Source organism: Trachemys scripta, chromosome 2 (assembly GCF_013100865.1).
Source record: "Trachemys scripta elegans isolate TJP31775 chromosome 2, CAS_Tse_1.0, whole genome shotgun sequence".
In the NCBI taxonomy this organism is placed as follows: domain Eukaryota; kingdom Metazoa; phylum Chordata; order Testudines; family Emydidae; genus Trachemys; species Trachemys scripta.
The window spans coordinates 107,862,231-107,885,625 of NC_048299.1; the positions used below are offsets into that span (position 1 = coordinate 107,862,231).

The window sequence follows — 23,395 nt, forward strand, 5'->3', positions numbered from 1 at the left end:
ACTTCAGAAAAAATAACACCCATTGCGTCCTCCCTTGCAATCCTGCCATGTGTTGTTCAAGGCCCACGCACCTTAATTTATACCGCTTTCACAGCCCCTTACCCCCAACTAGTCCAGTTCCTGGCTATGTTTGGCACTCTGTGCAACCTTGAATGAATGACTAAACATGTGCCTCAGTTCCCCATCAGTGCTTGCATCATGACATGTGCCTGCCTTTCTAACAGACACACCAGATTCCTACAAGGTGCACAGAGACCTCTCCAGAGTTAAATCTGCAATCAAGCATCAGTATATGACCAGCCATTCTGTGTTCCTTCACCCAGATAAGGCCACACAGCAATTCTCTCCACAAGGGTCTGCTGTCCATATGATAATGAATGACTCTAGAGAGAAGCCTATGAAATGCTTCCTGAACGGGAAAATGGGCTATTGGGCTGCTTGGAATGGCATGAAAAATCCTTGCCATAATCAAAATGACGGGATGTGAAGACCAAGTGGAGGATGGAAACAAAAGGAGAGAAGGGTAGGGGACAATACAAAAATATATACAGAAGATAAAATTGAGGAAAAACAAACGAAAGAATAGACCACAAAGGTGCAGCTACTGCAATAAGACTCAGCACAATAAGTGCCATAATCTTACTCAGTATTTCCTACAAGGAAAGTTCCAGCACTGAAGATATTACAATCCTATTTAACAAATTAAAATGTGTATTCCCTGGGACAACACACAAGATGACAAAAAACAGCCTTTGCATGGCAGATGTCTTTGCCACTATTATAAATTACAACATTACTGTAGATATGTCATGACAATGCCCTTCTCTGAAAAACTGTGGGGTAAAGTTTAAGGCATCTCAAAGTTCCTTGTGCAGCTGAAACTGCATGCCATAACAACCCAACAACCTCAGTGAAAAACCTGACTTCAGTCTTACTCAGGGGGTGGGGGGAGGAAATGACTAGAGAATTGATTCTCAAAATATACCCAGCTATTGATTAACAAGATTTTTCTGATATTGCTGAAATAAAAAAATTCAAGTACACAAATGAAATCAATTTCATTCTGATTCAAACATCCTCTAAACCTTGTTTTATAGATCTTGGTCTACTCAAGAAAAATAAGTTAAAAATGTGTACTAAAGCACTAAGACACTCAGCCTTGCTTGGCTGAGTAGCAAGCACTAACTCTCAGAGACTATTTATGGTCTTTAGGTTTACATGTAAATGCATGTCAAAAAAGATTCCAAGATGCTCAACAGGCAGAGTCAACTCTGATTTGACAGCCATCTCTGTGGATACCAGGGGAATAGAGAAACATCACTTGCCACTTGGCTTTCAAGGGAAGTTATTCTTAAGTTATTAATGCTTGATAAGTTTGACTTTCACAAGGAATGCTTTGTTTAAAAAATGACCAGTTTAAAAGAAAAATCACAGTTCCAAAAAACAGATTCAGAAAAGGGCAGCTTAGATTAGAAACAATACCACAAAAGAGAGAAAGTAATATAGACAACTCTTTTTACACGAAAAAGCAAGTTTAAATGCTTTTCTGCAAGTCTCTCACCTGTAAAAGTCCAGAGGTACAAACTTCCAACATAGTCAGGCTTGGCAGAATTCAATATATATATTTTTTTTTACACAAGTTCATCAGACAATATCAACATTTAGTGTTATAAATTTTTTCTATATTTATTTATTTAAATATTCACAGGTGCACAAATATTATGGGTTTTGAGAATTTCTTTCCATTTTATTGATTACATTTTCATAGTTATGGAAATTATGGAGGGGTCAGACAATTATTTAATGCTAGTAGACGTTGAGATTCAAAAAGTTAAAGCTTTATAACCATTGAAACACAAATTGTCATCATATATCAAAATATACAAAGTAAATACCCATAAGTCAAACTCTAATACGTTCTCAAGTAGAAATTTTCCTTCTTTGCCTATATGTAAATTTTAATTATCAATAGAAATATCTTTTCAACAAATGTGTGTGTGTGTGTGTATGGTGAAACGGACATTTACCAATAAAAATCTGATCCTTCTGAGCCTGAATATAGTAATTCCTGACAAGCATATGAACCAGTGAGTTAAAACCATAGAGCCACAACTTTCTTTCTAGTACCACCCGTTTGCTCCCATTTGCTAATGAAACATTTAAAAGGAAAACTCTAGTTATTTTTACACCAAAGTTGCAGAGGGAATGTATATTATTGCTATATAAACATTTATAAAAGAGCTCAGCATCATGAGTGCATTTTGCATGACTTAGAATAATAAAAGTGGTATTTTCCCCCAATACCATAGCATAGCATATGCACAGTGATCCCATTCCATCATATTGTTTTGAACTTGAAGGACAGGGAAAGAACCACCCAACCTCCTAAGAGTGAAAACCTGTGGTTTGCAAAAAATCTGGGAATACTTTTAAAACAGAGTATCCTATACCACACTTGGTTTCAGAGGTACTTCTGAAGGGAGAGAATTTCCTGCCACTGGTTTGAATTCGCTTCTATCCTTTGGACAGACAGTGTTCCAGATGGATGCAAGTGTCATGATGGAGCAGAGGGAAGAGATCATTTCAGCACGTATAGGTAACCTTGACTTTCATCTATAAGGGAAATGACAGCCACGGTCATTTGGGGGCATAGATGTGTGTGTTCTTGCCATCTGAGCTACTCAAAAAGATGGATAACCACAATCTATACTGACTAAAGCTTCTGAGATGCCTTCAAGGTAAGTCTCAGGTACAACAAGCTATACTAGGCAAAGCCTTCAAGTAACAAAGGCATAGGTGACTGTGAGGAAGTCTACATCTGAAAGGCTGAATTTGTGGTCACTCTTAGTATCTGGGAATTCTAGAGTAACATGTCTAGTAAGAATACCAACAATCCTGAACGTGACAGTCCAGCAGACGCCTTCAGATAAGAGGGAAGTTCTGTACTGTTACTCAAGCTACTTGCCTTGCCGAACACTACCTTTCTCTTATTCTGACTGGTTCTGAGACTCTTGAGTTTCAACTATCCAGGTACCTACCGATCCAGTCACTAGGAAAACGAGGAAATCTATTCCATTTTATCTGATGAAAAGGAAATAGATCACAGACTCCCTGCTGGTTTCACAAAATTCAAAAGTTCACCAGTTGAATAAAGAAGGGTGCCTGAATTCAACTTTCTGGGACTTCATAACTGCAAACAGGGGATGGGGGGGAACAACACAGTCTCCCAAAACGACATTTGAAGATGTTACGTATCTCAGCTCCATTTTAAAATGCTATTAGTAGATCTCTGCAGCTATTTCAGCAGTACGCTCATGATAAATACATTAAAATTCAAAATAAGTATTAGCTGTGAAATATCTCTGGGTCTCAACTTTTCTGCAGTTTTAAAGTATACTAGGACAAGAAGAAAATTGTAACAGCATAAGAATGGCCCACACTGGGTCAGATCAATGGTCCATCTAGCCCAGTATCCTGTCTTCCAACAGTGGCCAATGCCAGATGTTTCAGAGGGAATGAACAGACCAGAGCAATTATCAAGTGAACCATCCCCTTGTCGTCTAGTCCCAGCATCTGGAAGCCAGAGGCTCAAATCATTCCTATTGATTTCATTTGGAGAAATGGGGTGTGTGTGCACACGCGTGCATATTTTTACATGTATTTTAACAGGATTTTGACAAATATTGTTTATATGACATCTAAACATAAAGTAAACAAAAGCGGATTAATTTAATGGAATGTCAGATGAAGAGCTGCCTTGTCCACTTCTGCCTGAGAACAAGTTTTTATATGATCTCCTCCTCTCTTACCTGATAATGCAGACAGACTGAAACAGGAGCTCTAGCTGTGAAAAAGAGTTTGTAGGCTAATGCTGAATATTTCACTGATGACGAGCAAAAAAATACCCTAATGTGCTTATTCAGTTTGTTTTAATGTTCTCTTCGTTTAAATATGCCCGCCACTGACCCCATCACTGAATTAAGTTGCAAGTTTTCAATGTGTGATCTCTAGATCTGCGGATTCTTCCAAGGAGACATCAGTTCCTAGATAACTAGATTTTGGAACCTACGCTGACTTCCAGACATGCTTTACCTTCTGAGCCACTTCCTATACTGAGAAAGCTCCAACCTCAGTTTGGTTGTTAGTTGCAGGAATCAAAACATGGTTAGTTCTGTTTCACTCATGGTCAGTGACTGAAAAGTAATTTAAATCCATGGTCATTCCAGAAATCTGGCAAACACAACAAACAAAACAAAACAAAAAAAGCAAGTATGTTTTTACTCTGCACAATCAAACCACCACAGTCAATTCAGGCCTGGTCTACACTAGAAACTTAAGTCGACATAAGCCGCATTAAGTCAATCTAATAATGCATGTGTCTACACTACCAAATCACTTCCGCCAAACTAAGTGGCCTGTAAAGTCAACTGCTGTACTCCACCTCCATGAGAGGAGTAGCGCTTGATTTGACATCCACGGGTCGACATGGGGCTAGTGTAGACACCGCGTTGTGTAATTCGAATGAATTGACCTCCAGGAGGTGTCTCACAGTGCTCTGTTGTGACTGCTCTGAAGAGCACTTTCAACTCCACTGCACATCAGCCAGGTACACAGCAAACAGCCACTCCTCTAGTAAAGGCCCAGGAACTTTTGAATTTTCATTTCCTGTTTATTCAGTGTGGAGAGCTCGCCAGCACAGCTGATCATGGACACTGAAGGCTGCAAACGTGCTCCAGCATGGAGTACACAGGAGGTTGTGGAACTTATTGCTGTGTGAAGAGAAGAGTCTGCAGGAAAAGCTCAGATCCAGCAGAAGAAACACTGACATCCATGCCAAGATTGCGTGGGAATGTGGGAGAAGGGCTACACCAGGGACGCACACCAAAGCCATGTGAAAATAAAGGAGCTTCGGCAAGCGTACCAGAAGACAAGGGAGGCAAACAGTCATTCATGAGTTCTGCCCCACAGACACACTGTTTTTATGAGGCGCTGCATGCAATTCTCAGCCGCGACCCCACCACTACCACCCCCAAAACGCTCTGGGGATACCTCCCCAGGAACCCCGGGCAACCTCGAGCAACAACGAGGAGGACATTGTTGACGAGGAGTAGGAGGAAGATAATTTGAGGTAGGCAAGTGGAGGATCCATTCTCCCAGTCAGCCAAGAATGGTTTCTAACCCTGGAGCCCATCCCTTCACTGGACCAGCTGGCGGTGGAGCGTGATCCCGCAGAAGGCACCTCTGGTGAGTACACATTTCCAATTAAACTGTAGGGGTTACATGCTCTTCTTTTTTATGTTTAATCTGAACAAAAAAAATAGGTGTAGTGGGTATCAGTGGCCACAGCAGCTACACAGAGGGTGCTCTCCGAAAAAGACTGTTTATGTGCACGGGGATGGCCTGGAAATCCTCCATGGAGATCCCTAGGAAGCTTTCATGGAGGTACTCTGCAATCCTCTGCAAAAGATTTCTGGGAAAGGCTGCCTTATTTTGTCCACCACAGTAGGACACTTTCCCATGCCACTCCAGTATTAACTCTGCTGGCATCATTGCAGCACAAGGACCAGGTCTGTACCAAGATGCTTGCAGCATCTGCTCCCTTGCAGCCTCTGTTACCTTCAGGAGAGTTATATTGTATAGAGTCACCTAAGGGAAACGGGAGAAGTTTTGAATGCTAGCCCTTAAACCGCAAACAATTCAACAAGTAATCAGCCCCGTTTGGTGAAATCTGGGTCACACAACCAGGCTTTTCCAAATGTGCTGTGGTTGTGGTTGGAAGGGATCATGTGTATTGCAAGCAGCACTGAAAGAAAAAAAAGGGGGGGGGGGTGACTTCCTGTATGTCTCCCTTCCCCCTCCCTCCAACCCAGTGCCGCTTTTGTAAAAAAACAAACTATTTGGGGGGCTTTACACTGGTGCTTGTCCTCAAGCACCATCTAGGTTGCTAGGGGAAAGGAGGCTTTTCTCAAGTTCCAACCTGTGATCCCAAAGATGTCTTCACAAAAGCAGCAGGACAAGACCTCTCGCCCATGCCTCGTGGCCTTACTCACCGTGGCTGGAGCAGCAAACCAACTCTTGCAATAGCCAGTGGTTTTAATTACGTTGTGGCTTGCAGTGAAGTGTTTTGAGGGGTGGGGGGTTTTTTTTTATAAAAAAAATTAACCTTGCACTAGAAACAATGTATGCACTGTCAATACTACCCTGGTGCTTTGCATTCCTTGTAGCTGAAACCTTGTCTGTTGGCACATCTTCCACACCAGGACAGAGACTTCCCCAGATTAGAAGGTGGAAAAAGAAGACTTGGGAGGACATGTTCAATGAGTTAATGCGTGCCTCCGAGTGACAAGACGGAGCTCAGAGCATGGAGGATCACACTGTCTGAGAACATGGACATGGACAGGGAGGACAGGAGATCATGCAGGGAACAAGAGCGTGCCACGCAGGAAGAGATACTATGGATTATGAAGGAGCAATCAGACATGTTGAGGCATCTGGTTGAGGTTCAAGAAAGGCAGCTGGATGTTCCTCGCAGCCTATGCTGAACCTGCTGCCATCATTGCCCAATTCTACAGCCTCCTCCATCAAATATCCTATGAAGCGGGGGGAGGGGGAGGAGAGGAGGAGTTTGACATCCCTTGCACTCAACACCAGGGGAGGGTACTAGGACCAGAAGGAGCCCATTCCCACACCTTTGATTGTTACTGCAGTGCATCTGTAAGCAAGCTTTCCTTGCTTCTCCCCCCCTCCCTCCCCCGCAGTATCATCAGCCCTTGTGCCCCAGGTTATCTTACTTTTCTTTGCTGTCTCTGTATGTTTGTGTGCATAATAAAACTTAACGGATGGAGGGGAAAAGGCTCTTTATTCATTAAATACATGGTAGTTGGTGGGGGTGGAGTTTACACAGGAGAAAATGCAAAGGAGGGGACAGTTTGGGAAGGAACAACACAGATAAGTGCCACATTACTTTGGCTCATTGCTGAAACTGGAAAGCCTCACGAAGACACAGAGCCCATCAATGTGCTCTTCTTATTGCCCTGGTATCTGGCTGTGCAAAATTGGCTGCCAGGTGATATGCCTTAAACCCCCCACCCCAACGGAAACTTTTCTCCCTTTGTTTCACAGATATTATGGAGCACACAGCAGGCAGCAATAACAATGGGGATATTGCTTTCACTGAGGTCTAACCTAGTAAGCAAACAATGCCAGCGACTTTTTAAACATCCAAAGGCACATTCCACCACCATTCCTCACTTGCTCTGCCTATGGTTGAACCAGTCCTTATTGCTGTCCAGGCTGCCTGTATATGGCTTCATGAGCCCCACCAGTCAGTGCTTGTTTCCTGAGCCCATAAACGCTGCTCGGCCGTATCAAGGTGATGCATAACTGTTGCCAGCAACAGTGAATTGCTCCGCTCTAGATCTTCCAGCTACCCACAGTGCAGTGCTCCATGTGTCGATGCAAGCGCTGCTAGTGAGGATGCACTCCGCCAACACAATGAGCGTAGTGTGGATACGCAAGATTGACTTGCTTAAATCAGAGGCTCGATGTCGACTTACATGAAGTTGACTTAACTTTGTAGTGCAGACATGGCCTTAGTCTTTATTACTTTAGTGAAACAATTTTCCCATCAAGACATTGCTTCATGGATCTGACTTGGTTACCTTTTTTTGTTCTGAATCCTTGGCCAACTGATATTCTTTCACATTTCAGGATGTCAGATTTAATGTGACTTACCTTCTCAAAGAAAGACATTTTGGGAAAATGTAACAGATTTTTTAGACAAAAGAAATGCAGAGGATCTAATTTACCTCGATTTCAGTAAGGAATTTGATACGGTTCCACATGGGGAATTATTAGCTAAATTGGAAAAGATGGGGATCATATGAAAATTGAAAGGTGGATAAGGAACTGGTTAAAGGGGAGACTACAATGGGTCATACTGAAAGGTGAACTGTCAGGCTGGAAGGAGGTTACTAGTGGAGTTCCTCAGGGATCGGTTTTGGGACCAATCTTATTTAATCTTTTTATTACTTACCTTGGCACAAAAAGTGGGAATGTGCTAATAAAGTTTGCGGATGACACAAAGCTGGGAGGTATTGCCAATACAGAGAGGGACCGGGATATCCTACAGGTAGATCTGGATGACCTTGTAAACTGGAGTAATAGTAATAGGATGAAATTTAATAGTGAAAAGTGAAAGGTCATGCATTTAGGGATTAATAAGAATTTTTGTTATAAACTGGGGACGCATCACTTGGAAGTAACAGAGGAGGAGAAGGACCTCGGAGTATTGGTTGATCACAGGATGACTATGAGCCGCCAATGTGATATGGCCGTGAAAAAAGCTAATGCGGTCTTGGGATGCATCAGGCGAGGTATTTCCAGTAGAGATAAGGAGGTGTTAGTACCATTATACAAGGCACTGGTGAGACCTCATCTGGAATATTGTGTGCAGTTCTGGTCTCCCATGTTTAAGAAGGATGAATTCAAACTAGAACAAGTACAGAGAAGGGCTACTAGGATGATCCGAGGAATGGAAAGCCTGTCTTATGAAAGGGGACTCAAAGAGCTTGGCTTGTTTAGCCTAACCAAAAGAAGGCTGAGGGGTGATATGATTCCTCTCTCTAAATATATCAGAGGGATAAATACCAGGGAGGGAGAGGAATTATTTAAGCTCAGTACCAGTGTGGACAAAAGAAATGGATATAAACTGGCCATCAGGAAGTTTAGACTTGAAATTAGATGAAGGTTTCTAACCATCAGAGGAGTGAAGTTCTGGAATAGCCTTCCAAGGGGAGCAGTGGAGGCAAAAGACATATCTGGCTTCAAGACTAAGCTTGATAAGTTTATGGAAGGGATGGTATGATGGGACAGCCTAATTTTGGCAATTAATTGATCTTTGACTATTAGCAGTAAATATGCCCAATGGCCTGTGATGGGACACTAGATAGGGTGGAATCTGAGTTACTACAGAAAATTCTTTCCTGGGTGTCTGACTGGTGAGTCTTGCCCACATGCTCAGGGTTTAGCTGATCGCCATATTTGGGGTCAGGAAGGAATTTTCATCCAGGGCAGATTGGCAGAGGCCCTGCGGTTTTTCTCCTTCCTCTACAGCATGGGTCACGGGTCACTTGCTGGAGGATTCTCTGCACCTTGAAGCCTTTAAACCAGAAGTTGAGGACTTCAATAGCTCAGACGTAGATTAGGGGGTTGATACAGGAATGGGTGGGTGAGATTCTGTGGCCTGCATTGTGCAGGAGGTCAGACTAGTGGTCCCTTCTGACCTTAAAGTCTATGAGTCCCATGTGATGTTCATTCTTTTAAAAAGCTAGTAAACAAAAAGTATCAATACCATACACTGATTGTAAAAACTCAGACATTTCTTTGTATTTACAAAAGGCTATAAAATAAAGATACAATTAAGATATCTAAGTTTAGCAATACTCACAGATAATATGAAAACATTTGTGCAAAATTAAGAGTCATCTTCAGTGACTTATACTTTTTTAATTATTTACCTTTCTGGCTGAAATTTCGTAGTGTTCTCTCAAGTCTGAATCCTTTTGAAAAATTTTAACCAAAATGGTTGGCTATTTTGAAGCTTTAAGAGTGAAAAAATACTGCATTTCTTGCTAAAGGAGCTCCAGTGTATAAGTAGCAGATAAGAACTTGGAATTTTGCAGGGATATAGCTTCTGTATTACAAACATGCCTTTAAATGGTTTAATGAAAATTGGTTGTGCTTTGTGAAAGCTAAGGGTTTGGAAGTGTTTGTGCATTGGGTTGTGATGCGATCTAAGTCTGTCAGCATAACTGCACATACATATTCAGTTTAGGAAAGTTCATAGGCAGTGTTATGCTTTTCTTCTATGATTAGAGAAAGTGCATGGGGAAGACAGGGCACTACAGGAATTCTGCTTTCTTCCATATTATGGTGTGCCTGGAATCAGAGAGGTTTCTGCCTCGTGGATTGTAAATACTACAAAATACAGAGTATTTCTTCTGCTGTTTAGCAAATATGGAATGTGGTGGACTTGGTTTCTTTCTTTTTAAAAGCCATAAGGAATTCCATATAAAGAAACTATTTAAAGAATATTGAGGATACAAAGCAAAGAATTCAGTCAAAACTTGGCTGAGCCTCAGAGAGCCTTCTAAGACCCCATTCAGGAGGACATAACCACAGTTTTTTGACATTTTTAGGTGCTTGAGACTGATTTTTCAACTTTACCTTAAGTTTCTCACTCAAAATTAATACATTTTAAAGCATCTTTAAAGCTACAAGTATTTGATTTGCAACATGAATATTGTGGTATATCCTGCTTAGTGCTACTACTGAAAATTAGAAGTGGTTACATTTTGTGCAGCAAGTAAGACTCCCATCTCAGATTTTTCACTCTCCGTCATTCCTCCACATAAAGTCAGGGAGGCAACCTGCAAATACTGCATGACTGGTTGCATCAGAATATAGACTGTCCAGTCCCCTTCACCTGATAGTATATTATGAAAGAAGACAAAAGTGGTGGCATGCCACTGAGAGGAAATAAAGCATCCCATAATCCTCCAAAAGAGATGCAATCAAAATATATGCATTTTATCAGCTTGTTCTTTTAATCTGAATACACTGCCAAAAGTTTATATTTGTGTCCAACATATGTAGTTTTAATTCTCATGTAGGTCTATTTTTAATTAAAAGTTATGCAAATTCTTGGTTCTATTTACAGTGCATATCTAATCTCTACTGCAATTGGTTTTCAACAGTTGCAATTTTTTTTTTTTTCCATTTTTCAGAGGCTCAGCGAGGGTATGTGCCAAGATGGGCTTATTGTAGGTTGACAGATAAGGCAATCCCATGAGACGTGTCAAGAATGAATGACTGGGAAAGTTTCACACTGCTGGGCTGCTAATATACATGTGGTTTAGCTACTTTATCATTACAAGGTAGTTAAAAGCAGAAGAAAATAATGAAACAAATCACCTGATGTAGCATAAACAGAGGCACCAAAAAATAATAGCTGGCAGAACAGGGAGTTCCCAAGATCATTCAGGTGCAGTTCTACTGCTAGTATCTCGTGAGAACTCTTGCATCTAGAAAGGAAAACCAAATACGGGCCCAATTTATACATTTGGAACACTAACAGATCCACTTATTTATAATGAAGTTGCTGTAAGATGAAAAGGAGACGTTGTTTTCCAAGGGGAAGAATGGCCACTTAAAGTCTCTTCAAACTGGTGCCGTTTATCTGCAATCAAGGTTTGCCAAAACCATTCTGAAACAGCAGTCAAGCTCTAGCTGCTCTTGGCTGGAGACATTCAAAAGAATGTTTCTCTTCTTTGTGAAGATTTAGTACTGGTGAAATTGTATGTAATCACACAAAAATGTATGGTAGGGGAATGATCTTCCCAGGCCCAGAATGGGTCAGAGTGTCTTTGGTTCTTAAGTGCTGCTATGCAGAAATTACTAAAAATAAAGAAATCACACATGAAATTCCATGTTTATTGCCTCTCAAAGAATCCATCTAAAAACCATTCCCTTGTCAAGTAAAACGATGGTTCTCTTTTAACTGCCAGCCCTGTAAACCCTGGGACCTGAAAGTCACCAATTGAAAAAAAAAGTTTTCTGCATCTAGAGCTTAGTTTCACTCTTGTCTTCAACAGATTATCTGTGACTTTTTGCAAGTCAAGTAACCTCTCCAACTCTATTTTTCTCATCTGTAACATGGTACTTCCTGAATCACATATGAACTTAGGTTTAATTCATCAATGTGTAAAATGCTTTGAGATCCTTAGATGGAAGGCAAAATAGTAACGGCACGCTTTGCATACAGACCGAAGTTCCAGTATGTTTATGTGCATCCTGGCTTCTCACACAGTTCAGGTGCCTTGTGTCATGTGATCTATGTGGGCGCCCATGTCTGTGAGTGACGCATCCGTTACAACTCTTACTCGGCGAGGATGGAAGGAAGGGCATCCTGGAGCAGACTCGTAGCGAGCCTATCCACCCTCAAAGTGATATGATTACCTCCAGTGGTACATTGAGTATGATTTCCATGGGTTGGTGCATAGAGGAGTAGACACTTCGCAACCATAGTTGTAGGCAGCAAGGCACAGACAAGCGAAGGACGTGATGTACATACATACTGCCATGTGCTCTAGGAGGGACGGATAGGTCCTGGCTGAGACCGAAGGGTTGATCTGGTCCAGTAGGCTCTAAAACCTGTCCCTTGGCAGATAAGCCTGTGCCGAGCCCATGTTGATGCATGCGCCTATGAATTCCAGGGACAATGTAGGGTGCAAAGTCGATTTTTCAATGTTGATGCTCATCACCACTAGGGATGAGAGGAGGAGAAGAAGCTGGGACATTGATTCTCAAGCTTCCTCCTTGGATTGCATTGCCAGTAGCCAGTCATCTAGATCAGTGGTTGTCAACCAAAGGTATGTACATCCCTGGGGGTACGCAGAAGTCTTCCAGGGGGTACATCAACTCATCTAGATATTTGCCTCTTTTTACAACAAGCTACATAAAATGCACTAGAGAAGTCAGTACAAAGTAAAATGTCATACAAGTATTTGTTTATTTTGTTCTATATACTATATAGTACACTGAAATGGAAGTACAATATTTATATTCAATTGATTTATTTTAGGGCTGTCCATTAATTGCAGTTAGCTCATGTGATTAACTCAAAAAAATTAATTACGATTAATTGACATTTTAATCGCACTGTTAAACAATAGAATACCAATTGAAATGTATTAAATATTTTTGGATATTTTTCTACATTTTCAAATATATTGATTTCTATTACAAGACAGAATACAAAGTGCACAGTGCGCACATTATTTTTATTACAAATATTAGCACTGTAAAAAACAAAAGAAATAGTATTTTTCAATTCTCCTCATACATGTCCTGTAGCGCAATGTCTTTATCATGAGAGTGCAACTTACAAATGTCGTTTTGTTTTTTAGTGCAGTTATGTAACAACAACAACAACAAAAACAAGTCCACTCAGTCTTATTTCTGGTTCAGCCAATTGCTAAGACAAACAAGTTTGTTTATATTTATGGGAGATAATGCTGCCCCGTTCTTATTTACAATGTCACCAGAAAGTTAGAACAGGTGTTCACATGGGACTTTTGTAGCCGGCATTGCAAGGTCTTTACGTGCCAGATATGCTAAACATTCATATGCCCCTTCATGCTTCAGCCCCCATTCCAGAGGCATGATTCCATGCTGATGATGCTCATTAAAAAAAGAATGTGTTAATTAAATTTGTGACTGAATGCCTTGGGTTAGAATTGTATGTCTCCAGCTCTGTTTTACCCACATTCTGCCATACATTTCATGTTATAGCAATCTCGGATCATAACTCAGCACATGTTGGTTTTAAGAACACTTTTGCTGCAGATTTGACAAAAAGCAAAGAAGGTACCAATGAGAGATTTCTAAAGATCGCTACAGCACCTGACCCAAGGTTTAAGAATCTGAAGTGCCTTCCAAAATCTGAGAGGGACGAGGTGTGGAGCATGCTTTCAGAAGTCTTAAAAGAGCAACACTCCGAAGCAGAAACTACAGAACCCGAACCATCAAAAATGAAAATCAACCTTCTGCTGGTGGCATCTGAATCAGAGAATGAAAATGAATATATATTGGTCCGCACTGCTTTGGATTGTTGTTGAGCTGAACCTGTCATCAGCATGGACACATGTCCTCTGGAATTTTGGTTGAAGCATGAAGGGACATATGAATCTTAATTTTTTTAATCATGCAATTAATCACGATTAATTTTTTTACTCGCTTGACAGCCCCTAATTTATTTTATAATTATATGGTAATAATGAGAAAGTAAGCAATTTTTCAGTAATAGTGTGCTCTGACACACTTGTATTTTTAGGTCTGATTTTGTAAGCAAGTTGTTTTTAAGTGAGGTGAGACTTGGCGTATGCACGACAAATCAGACTCCTGGAAATTAGAACAGTAGTCTGGAAAGGTTGAGATGGGGAAGACAAGGACTACTTGACGTCAGAGGTGAGTCGCTACCACAGAGAAACCCTTTGTGAAGGCTCTCAGGGGAAGCGTAAGTCCAAGTGTCAATGGTCCATCTTGAACCTCAGGAACTGCCTGTGAGTCAGAGGTATGTAGATATAGAAGTAGGCATCTTGCATACAGAAAGCGTAAACCACGTGCCTTTTTCTAATGAAGAAATGATGGCCGCAAGCGTAACCATGAGGAATTTTGGCTTGTGAATCGAATGGTTGAAGTGTTGGAGAACCAAGGTTGGTCTCCATCCCCCTTTCTTCTTGGGTACCAGGAAGTAGTTGGAGTAGAACCCTGTGCCCTGAAAGGCTGCAGGGGGTAGTTTCACCATTCCTCCTGCAGAACGGAGTCCACCTCTAGGTAAAGAATATTGTCAGGACAGTGATCCTGGAGAAGGGATCAGGGCAGAGATGCACAATAGATTCAATGGTACAGCTGTGTTGAATAACGTCCAGGACCCACTTGTCTGTTGTTGTTGCTCTCTATGCTGGCAAAAGAATTTGAAACAACCCCTAAAAGGGGTGGTTTGTAGGAGTGTTGGTGTATGGAGTGATTGACGACTCTCTAGTCGCATTTTTCACAATGACTAAGTGTGTTGTCCAGAGGTCTGCATTGCCGGAACAGGCAGATGGGTTCTGTGTACCTTAGGCCATTTCTGAGGAGGCTCACAGGCTCATTGATGGTAAGTGTGGAGTTATGTAGGTGTCAGGTGATAAAATTTTCACTTTGGAGCTAGTATATTGTAAGGTGGCTTTAGAGTCTTTCAGTAAGGAATCATCAGTCTTTTGTTTGAAGAGCTGTGATTCACCAAAGGGAAGGTCTTCAATTGTATTTTGTACCTCTCCAGGGAAACATGAGGAATGTAACCAGGATTCCCCCCTCATGACGACTCCAGCCAATACTCAGGAGGACATGTCTGCTGAATCAAATGCAGCCTGAAGTATTAACCTGGTGACCAACTTGCCTTCCTGTAAAACTGTTTGGAATCAGGAATGATCCTACTGAGGTAATCTATCTGCAAGTTTATAAAGTCATACTTGGCCGTAAGTGTCAAGTAGTTAGAGATCTGGAACCATAGTCCAGTTGAGGAGACCTTTCGAGCCATAAGGTCCAGTCTCTTGCCCTCCTTGTGTGTCAGGCTGGAGTGTGGATGCTGCTGTTTGGTCCACTCCGACACAGCCTGGATCACCAGGGAGTTAGGTGGAGGGTGTGAGAATAAAAACTCAAATGCTTTGTGGAGACATAGTACCTTTTCAGAGTAACAGCCGTGTTAGTCTGTATCCGCAAAAAGAAGAACAGGAATACTTGTGGCACCTTAGAGACTAACAAATTTATTAAGCATAAGCTTTCATGGACTACAGCCCACTTCTTCGGATGCATCCGAAGAAGTGGGCTGTAGTCCACGAAAGCTTATGCTTAATAAATTTGTTAGTCTCTAAGGTGCCACAAGTACTCCTGTTCTTCTTTTTTCATAGTACCTTTTGTCAGTCCCCTTTGGGGTGGGGGTGCATGTGCCTGGGGTATGCCATATGGTGCATGGTGGTTGAAGAATGGCATAGTTGATTGGTAAAGCCACCGTTGTCTGTACTGATGCATGCAGATTAATGTCTAGTAACCAGTGCTGACCATCCTGCACCTCTTCTAGTGGGATCTCAAGAGCATTGTCTATCCTTCATAATAGCTCTTGAAACTGACAATAGTCCTCTGGTGGGAAAGAGGGTGTTGATGACAGCCACATCTAGGGACAATGAAGGGAATCTCTCTGGATCCGTCGGCACCGGGCTGACTGGTGCATCGTATAACCCCAGTTCCGAGCGTCTACTCAATGAAGGATCAGATGGCGATACAGGAGAATCCTCCCATGCTGAACAAGATGGTTCCGAAGTCAAATATTGAGGGCCATGAGCTCCAATATGGCCAACCTGGTTGACCCTGCTGCAGTTGCATCAGTGCCCAAGGAGCCGGATACCTGTGCTCCTTGGCTGCAGTAAAGAAGGAAACTGCCACAGTGCCACCACAACCCTGAGGAAGTCATGTCTCCAGAACGGAAACAGTCCGGACCATGTCAAACATCCAAATCCTCAGTCTCAGAGCAACTGGAGCCCTGCACACATGGTGGTGCCAACGGAGCCATCAGAACGGGATGCATTAAAGAGGTATGGCCAGCAGGTGGTAGATCTAACACAGGACATGGGGCCCTCTGAACAGGTGACTGCAATGGAACACGCAGAGACCTCTCTCTTTCCAGAGCAAACTGTTTATGCGGTCTGGGAGCACTTCCAAGTCTCCCCGGAGTCAATGGTACCCAGCCTATGGACAGAAACAGGACTGGTAAAGGGATCGGTCTCAGAACTGAAAATTCACGGGACACCGGGGGAGCCAAAGCAGAAGGGGTACATGGTTCTGGAACTGGGACCAGCAGATCCAGCGAACCGTGCGGCCTTTTGTCATTCTCATGGGCATTGGAATGCATCGTTCCTCTATGGTCAGAACTCGTGGATGGTGCACCATGTTTCTTGCATCTGGAGGAAAACTTACTGCCATGCTTATGTGCAAGCTTTCGTGGCTCATGGCTAGGCCTTGGCGTGGTGTTTATAGCACTGTTACTGATGGAGCCTGATAGAGGCGCTGCAATAGGGGGAGCACTCTTAGATTGTTCAGACCAATGTACGGGGGGGGTTCACCTGCCAGGATCTGACTGTCGCCTAATTGCGGTACCCATGAGGTTCTTTTTCAGGCAGAGAACTTAGCCCTCAGTGGAATCCAATAGGGACCTTCACTCAAAGGAGGAGGATTGTCTGAATATTCCAAGCACCAACGAGATGACTCACAATGGTCACCTAATCATTTTGCTTAAAGGTGACTTAGGGACAATGGCTCTGTCCCACTCCTCTCCTCAGACAGCCTATAAAACTGGTTTGACTAGGGGGACCAAAGCCCATGAACATGTGAAGAAATCTTTTGGAAAACAACCTTGCAGGGTTTAAAAGGGAAATTTCAGTGAGGCAGACAGAACACCAACTGAAACATGCTCAGCCATTAGGAACCCACCATGGTATCTGAAGAATGTAAGCCTGTCTAGGATGCCATTATGAAATAGTAGAATATCAGGTAAGAGAGAAATGCATATAGAATGTTTTAAAATCCTTCTCTCTTTAATGTTTTATTCCAGTGCTTAAGCAAAATTCTTTAAGTAGGTTGTTGGTCTATATTATGGGTCAAAGATGCCCAAAGAGAGGAAATGCAGTTGCCTGAAACCCAACTGAACCTGCAGGGTGATAAGCGGTTGGTATACATGGGATAGTGTATGCAAGTGCTGCTGGTCTGAGAGTGGCAGAATTGTGAAATTCCAAACAAGCAAAAATGAGCTAAAGACCCAAGATGTGAGGTGCGTGCACTTAGAGACCAGAAAGTAGACAGAGATTTAGTTGGCCCTATAACTGGGATACAGACTTGTCTGGATTTGCATAAAATAATTCAATAAAATCACAACCACGTTAGATTGTCTGAGTTAAACTAGACCAATTGCATGACACTGCCACTGAGGACCAAAAGGTGTGTTTAACTCAATATATTGTAGTAAATAAGATGCCTCCATTAAGTTTTGGTTTGGTATTAAATTCTAGAAAGGGTTTATGCTATTTGGAATGATGATTTGTGCTTAGTAAACAGCTTTGATCTGAGAGGCATCTTGTACAGTGCAACTTGTCTCAGAGTATTTGCTTCAAAAACTTTAGAGACTTGCAGATCCAACATACAAAATATTGCAGTAATTAGACTAATGGACAAGAAAGGAAAAATTGTAACATTCCAAGATACGGTCTCTCTTCATTTTACTCAGGGGCAGGAATGGGGAAGAGGGTCTGATTTAATATTACTTCATGGTACAATATTTGGCTAATAATTGAATCATAGAAATTAGAAAACCTCAAGTTTTAAGCCAATGTGAAAAAAAGTCTTCAGAACTTACATTGACTTTGAAGCTTTGTACTGAGCCATCCAAAAAGTGGACATTACAGATGATCTCTGATCGGGTTTTCTCTTTTGGTAGTTCTGATGCTCGTATATTATTTATCCTCCCACCTAATGCTCGTAACCGGGAGTTCATAACTATTGCTGAATAACCTGTAAAACAAAAAAACATATTTGGTACATTCCTTAAGATACACTAAAGAGAACAGTTTCATCCATACTTTTCAGAGAATCACACAAACACACAACCCCCCACAACAAAGCAAGGCCCTGAATTACACACAAATGTTACACTAGTTCAACTAAAATGTGTTTAAAAAACCATTTAGTTAAGCCTGTTCAGATCCCTTATATAGGCCAATTGTAAACTAATAAAAGTTAGCTATGCAAGCCACTTATAATGAAAGTGTCCATACAGGGGCTTGCACAATTTTTAAACCAACTGTAGTTAAACCAGTATAAGTTGTTTGGACCAGTCTTATGTAATTACCTTAATTTTATAACAGGAATGTACACTCACTCTACATTACACAAAATGATTGATCTAAGCATTTAGAAAATGACCTTAGAAACCCTTTCTAATAAATTTGTTACACATATTCTGAAAGTATGCTTTGCAGAAACTCTACATTCTCTGTCTAAGTTTCATTCTACTAATTTAACTATTTTTTAGACTACAATAAAAACTAAGTGAAAGCTTAGAGTTGTGTCACTCTTTCAAACAACATTTTGTTGCAGAAATGCAACAAATGATTATTCTTAAAGTACATGATTATAATTTTTTTCATAAGATTGAAAATATAGACTCAGTCAATATGAAGCCAAGATGTTATGGCTACAGAGAACGCCCCCCACTCTGCCCCCACCTCCAAGATGGAAATAAGGTTTGGTTTCAAAATATTAAAAAAAAAAGATACCCAGAACGGGCAATCTTATAGTTTGTACAAACCAAAAAAATAAATATGATACAGCAAGGGAGGGAGTAAAAAAGCAGTTACGTACAGGGAATCTGTAAATATTTCAGTGAAGACAATCAAATCTCTTCACTACATCAGTTTGCCAACTGGCAACACAGATTGCAAAACTGGTTGTCAACTCACACACCAGATAATTGTATAGGTTAATTATCAACATTACCAAAGTTATTAGAGATTAGTTACGAGAATACTTGTAAAGTGAAGCCCCATTAGCCACCTGGGAAACATTCCAGAATTTTCTTTTTGTCAATTCTCCTCCAAAAGTTCAACTTGTTTTTCTTTTTTTTAAGAAGATCAGAAACTTTAAATTTTATACTAAAATTCTTGTAATAGGGTTGAATTGTCAGACATCTGTCCAAGGGATCAATGTTTAACTTTAATAGAAGTTTCATATAGGTCAAACACTTCTTTAAAAGCAAGTAGACAAATGAAAGTTAATTCACATTCATTCTGTTATATTGCTTAGCAAAGAAATGCTGAGTTAACAGAACACTGCATGGGCTCCTCTATAATGATTACCTGTTGCATCCCAGTTTCCTATGACTTCACCAATTAACAAACATGCATAAAGGAATATGGAGAATACGGGGCAAGACAAAGCACACGGGAAAAAAGCACAGCACGGCCAAGAGACGCAAAATTTCATAACGTACTAATATGTAGAGAAAGCCATGTAATTATTCATTTTTGCATAATATTATACATTTAAAACACTAGGACAATAATGTCATCCTCAAAAGAGAAGTCTGAGTCCTTAAAGTCATGCACACAAATATACACGGGCTTGGTAGGATTAGATTTTTTAATGGTAAATGTCAATTTCATCATACACACACTAATTGATTACAAATATTTTCATCAATGATCATAAAAATTTACAGTTCGATAATGTAAGAAAAATGCTGTTTGAGAACTGAGTGTGATTTAAGGATATTTACTCTGTATATTTTGACATGTGATGTTAACTATTTACTTTTTAACAATTATAAAGCTTTAACTTTAACTCAACATCATTAAACATTGTCGGACCCTCCCCTCAATAATTTCCTCCAACTGTGAAAATTTAAATTGATCAAATGAAAAAAACAAACATTGATATTGTTCACTGACATTATTTTAAAAAATCAAATTCTGCCAAATCTAAATATATGCTATGTCAGCTCTTAAATATTTATTCTTTATTAGCAAATTTACAGTTGATGTTTGAATATTTTGTAACATCAAGACCCATTTATAAATTAGTCAGATTCAATTCCTTATCCAGCATGCTGATTTTCACTGTTAAAGGGCAATGCTTCCTTTGTCATCATAGTGAAACAAATACAAAAATAAATCCTTTGCCATTTCTCATCTAAAAATAGTCATTTTTAAGTGCAATATGGAAAATTACTTCTATAAAGTATTACAGATCCAGTTCCTTACTTTAAAAATGCTGTTTTGAGAGATAATTAGTGTGTTTGTAACTAGTGAGTTAAATGAGATGTTTCTCATCCAGTGAGCACCATCTATTGTGTGGAATGAATGAGGCAGGGCTCTTGTCAAAAAACCAGTATGCAATCCTGGAATTAAAACTACCATAATGCATAAAGGGATGAATTATGGTTGCATGGGAACCTTAATTCTGGTATTTCTGAGTTCTAGACATTGCAACCTTAACTTTCTTTTAACTTTTTAAAAATATATATGTAATTCCCTAATAAAAAAAAATCTAAACTGAAAATACACATTCCATCATGTGGAACCATACTACCCCCCACGAGTCATCAACAGGGCTGAAACTTTAAATTCAAAGCACCAACCTCTTCCACTTGAATTCAGTAACTGGCAGCAGTAGTAGGCTATTCCATAGACCAGCCATTAGATGAGTAAGAATCACATTTTCCTAGTGTGATTCACAGCTATTTGCTGGACAGCAGAGGCATTTTGAGACTAAGGAATCCTGGGGGTCAATTCCATGTTCTGGAGGGGAGTATGTTCTATTGTTTACAGACCCATCTGCCCATGTGCCCCCACTCATCTCTGTGCCCCCCTCTGATCCTATGCCCACTCCCTCCCTTCATACTTCCTCTTCTCCCCTATGCTTTCCAGTCAGGATACCTGTGCTCCATCAGGGAAAACACAGAGCACACAAGAGTTTCCTGTTCTCAGTTCTGATGCCTGGTTCCCTTACTGCTGGGAAAAGTAAGCGAGGGGAGAAAAAAGGCCTGAGCAACCACAGCAGCCATGGAATGAAGGATGCTGAGTGCAGACAGTCTCTGGAGATTTTAGGTGCCAAATCCTAACAAGCCTCCACTAAGAATATGTGAATGTGATTTTCAGAGAGGTTTATAAGCTGGTTAAATTTGCACCCGTTACTTATCTTTTTGAGCTCTCCCTATTAGAGGTAACAGAGTAGCGTTTTATCAGTGATCAAGGGCTATTAGATTAAATTGGGCAAAACACAAGGTCCATGTAAATAAAAGCAAGAGTGGTATGATAGATTTATTATAGAAAGAACTGTTTTATAACAGATTACTATGACAAAATAACCACAAATTCTTTACAGAACTAAACTGTACACAGTAGCATGAATAGTCCCATTCTAATTTCACAATTAAATCCTCTCTAACACATTATCTGGCTACCCTAAGCAATACTTCAGGCAAGTTTGCTAGACTGGTTTGCCTTATCAGAACATAACTCCTGAGGATTCTGCAAATTAGAGCTCTACATCTCCTCTCCTAAACGGTTTCCAACTTCCTCAAAATCCTTTCACCACTCTCAGTAATTTGTAGCTCACTCTCCGAACCTGAGGCGAAATTCCTTCTGAACCTTGCCACTAAAGAAAGTTTGTCAGAGATGGCATTAGAACTGACATTCCTTTTGTGTAGGATGACAGTGAAATGCCACTACTAAATTTTCCATAATATAGCTAGAATTCTGAATGCCATCAAAGAGAATGTATAATGTCTCTTATGATCACTGAACTTTCAGGTGTCTCCTCAAATGAATCAGAACGAGCTTTTTCTATGCCACAAACCCATTAGTCACACTTCTTAAAGTATTTATAGAAGGTCCCTAGCAATTACAGGTGACACCTGTTTGGCTGCCCTATTTTGCTATTATGCGTATAATGTAAATTTTTGTGAGGCGCTTATAGTTAAGATAGATAAATTTATACTCTGCCTAACACTTTATGTTTATATTTGTCAGATATGCTTTGGTTTTATGCTGAATGCTCCAAATAATAAAACTGGGAAATTCAGCATAAGTGATATAAAGAATAACCAATCTGCGCTCATGACCCAAAAAATTCAAAATCCTTGAAGTCTATAACCACACACAGTCTTATGTACCAGCCAAATTAGTTCTGTGGGGTCTATTCTATGTACATGGATAAAGTATTCAGATTCTTGCACACTTTTATCTCTTTTCCCATGACAGATTACTGAGGGATATTTCACCATCTCTGGCGGATTCCCTCATCTTTCCACATAAAATGGGTTTAAAATGATCAAAACAGGTCTGTACACAATATGAATTTGATTTTTATAAAAGTAGGGCTCAGTTATCGAATTGCCATAATGGATTAGAGCAACAATTCCTCCAATCCAGTATCCTGGATGCAACACTAGATGGTTCACAAAAAGGTGCAAGAATGATGGCGTTGACAGTTATAAAATAACAGTCCACTGGGAAAGTTTCTTCTTAACCTCTTCTGAGCTTGTGTTATGCTTTAAAGCATGAAGGTTTATATCTTTTATCTTATCTAATATAACGGTGCATGTGCTCATTATCCATTTAAGAGGGGTTATTTTTTAATCCTAAATTCTTGGAATCAATGATACCTCCTGCCAATGAGTTCCAAACGCTAATGGCATAATGTAAACAAAGCATTTCCTTTTATTAATTTTAAGTTGTTAGTTTTTTCTTTCCCTGAAAGTTCTTCTCCTTCCCCTTTCCTTCCCTAAAAACAGCTCTTTTGAAAATATTTTTCTGCCTTTAAAATACTTTTATTTTTACATCCTTCTGGAATAAGCTAAACAGATTTATTTTATTATGAAAGCAGTTTTCTTTGCCTCACTCCTCCATAAATTATAACTGAACGTTAGACTGTTACAGATCGTATCCTTCACTCTACTCCAAATTAGAGGAATAGGAATGTTTATTTTCAAGTTCTACAACTAGCTAAATATCCCCTTTGCACTTTAATGCAAATAAGCATGCCTTTGAGGTTTCTACTGCCAGAATCAGAAAGAGGCCTCAGGTCAAGTTTTCACACTGGCCTATTGAAATATGGAGTAAAGCTAAAAAGTTACATAGAGATGTAAGAACTGATGAAGACTGGAGTTTCATCCAGTTTCAAGACAGGTAACTTTAGAGCACTTCTTATTACATTTGAAAAATAAAATGGAAACAGACACCAAAAT

At 40.3% G+C, this 23,395-nt stretch overlaps 1 protein-coding gene across 3 annotated transcripts in view; it reads right to left on the reverse strand.

The window, feature by feature from the left end:
- The window catches only part of PTPN3 (protein tyrosine phosphatase non-receptor type 3), a 279,790-nt gene that overhangs the window by 182,332 nt on the left and 74,063 nt on the right, over nt 1-23,395 (reverse strand). For all 3 annotated transcript variants that reach the window (XM_034761382.1, XM_034761381.1, XM_034761380.1), the window contains one exon: nt 18,008-18,162. In XM_034761382.1, the coding sequence (XP_034617273.1) occupies nt 18,008-18,145 (138 nt within the window). In that variant the 5' untranslated portion in view covers nt 18,146-18,162. The remainder of the gene's footprint in view (nt 1-18,007; nt 18,163-23,395) is intronic.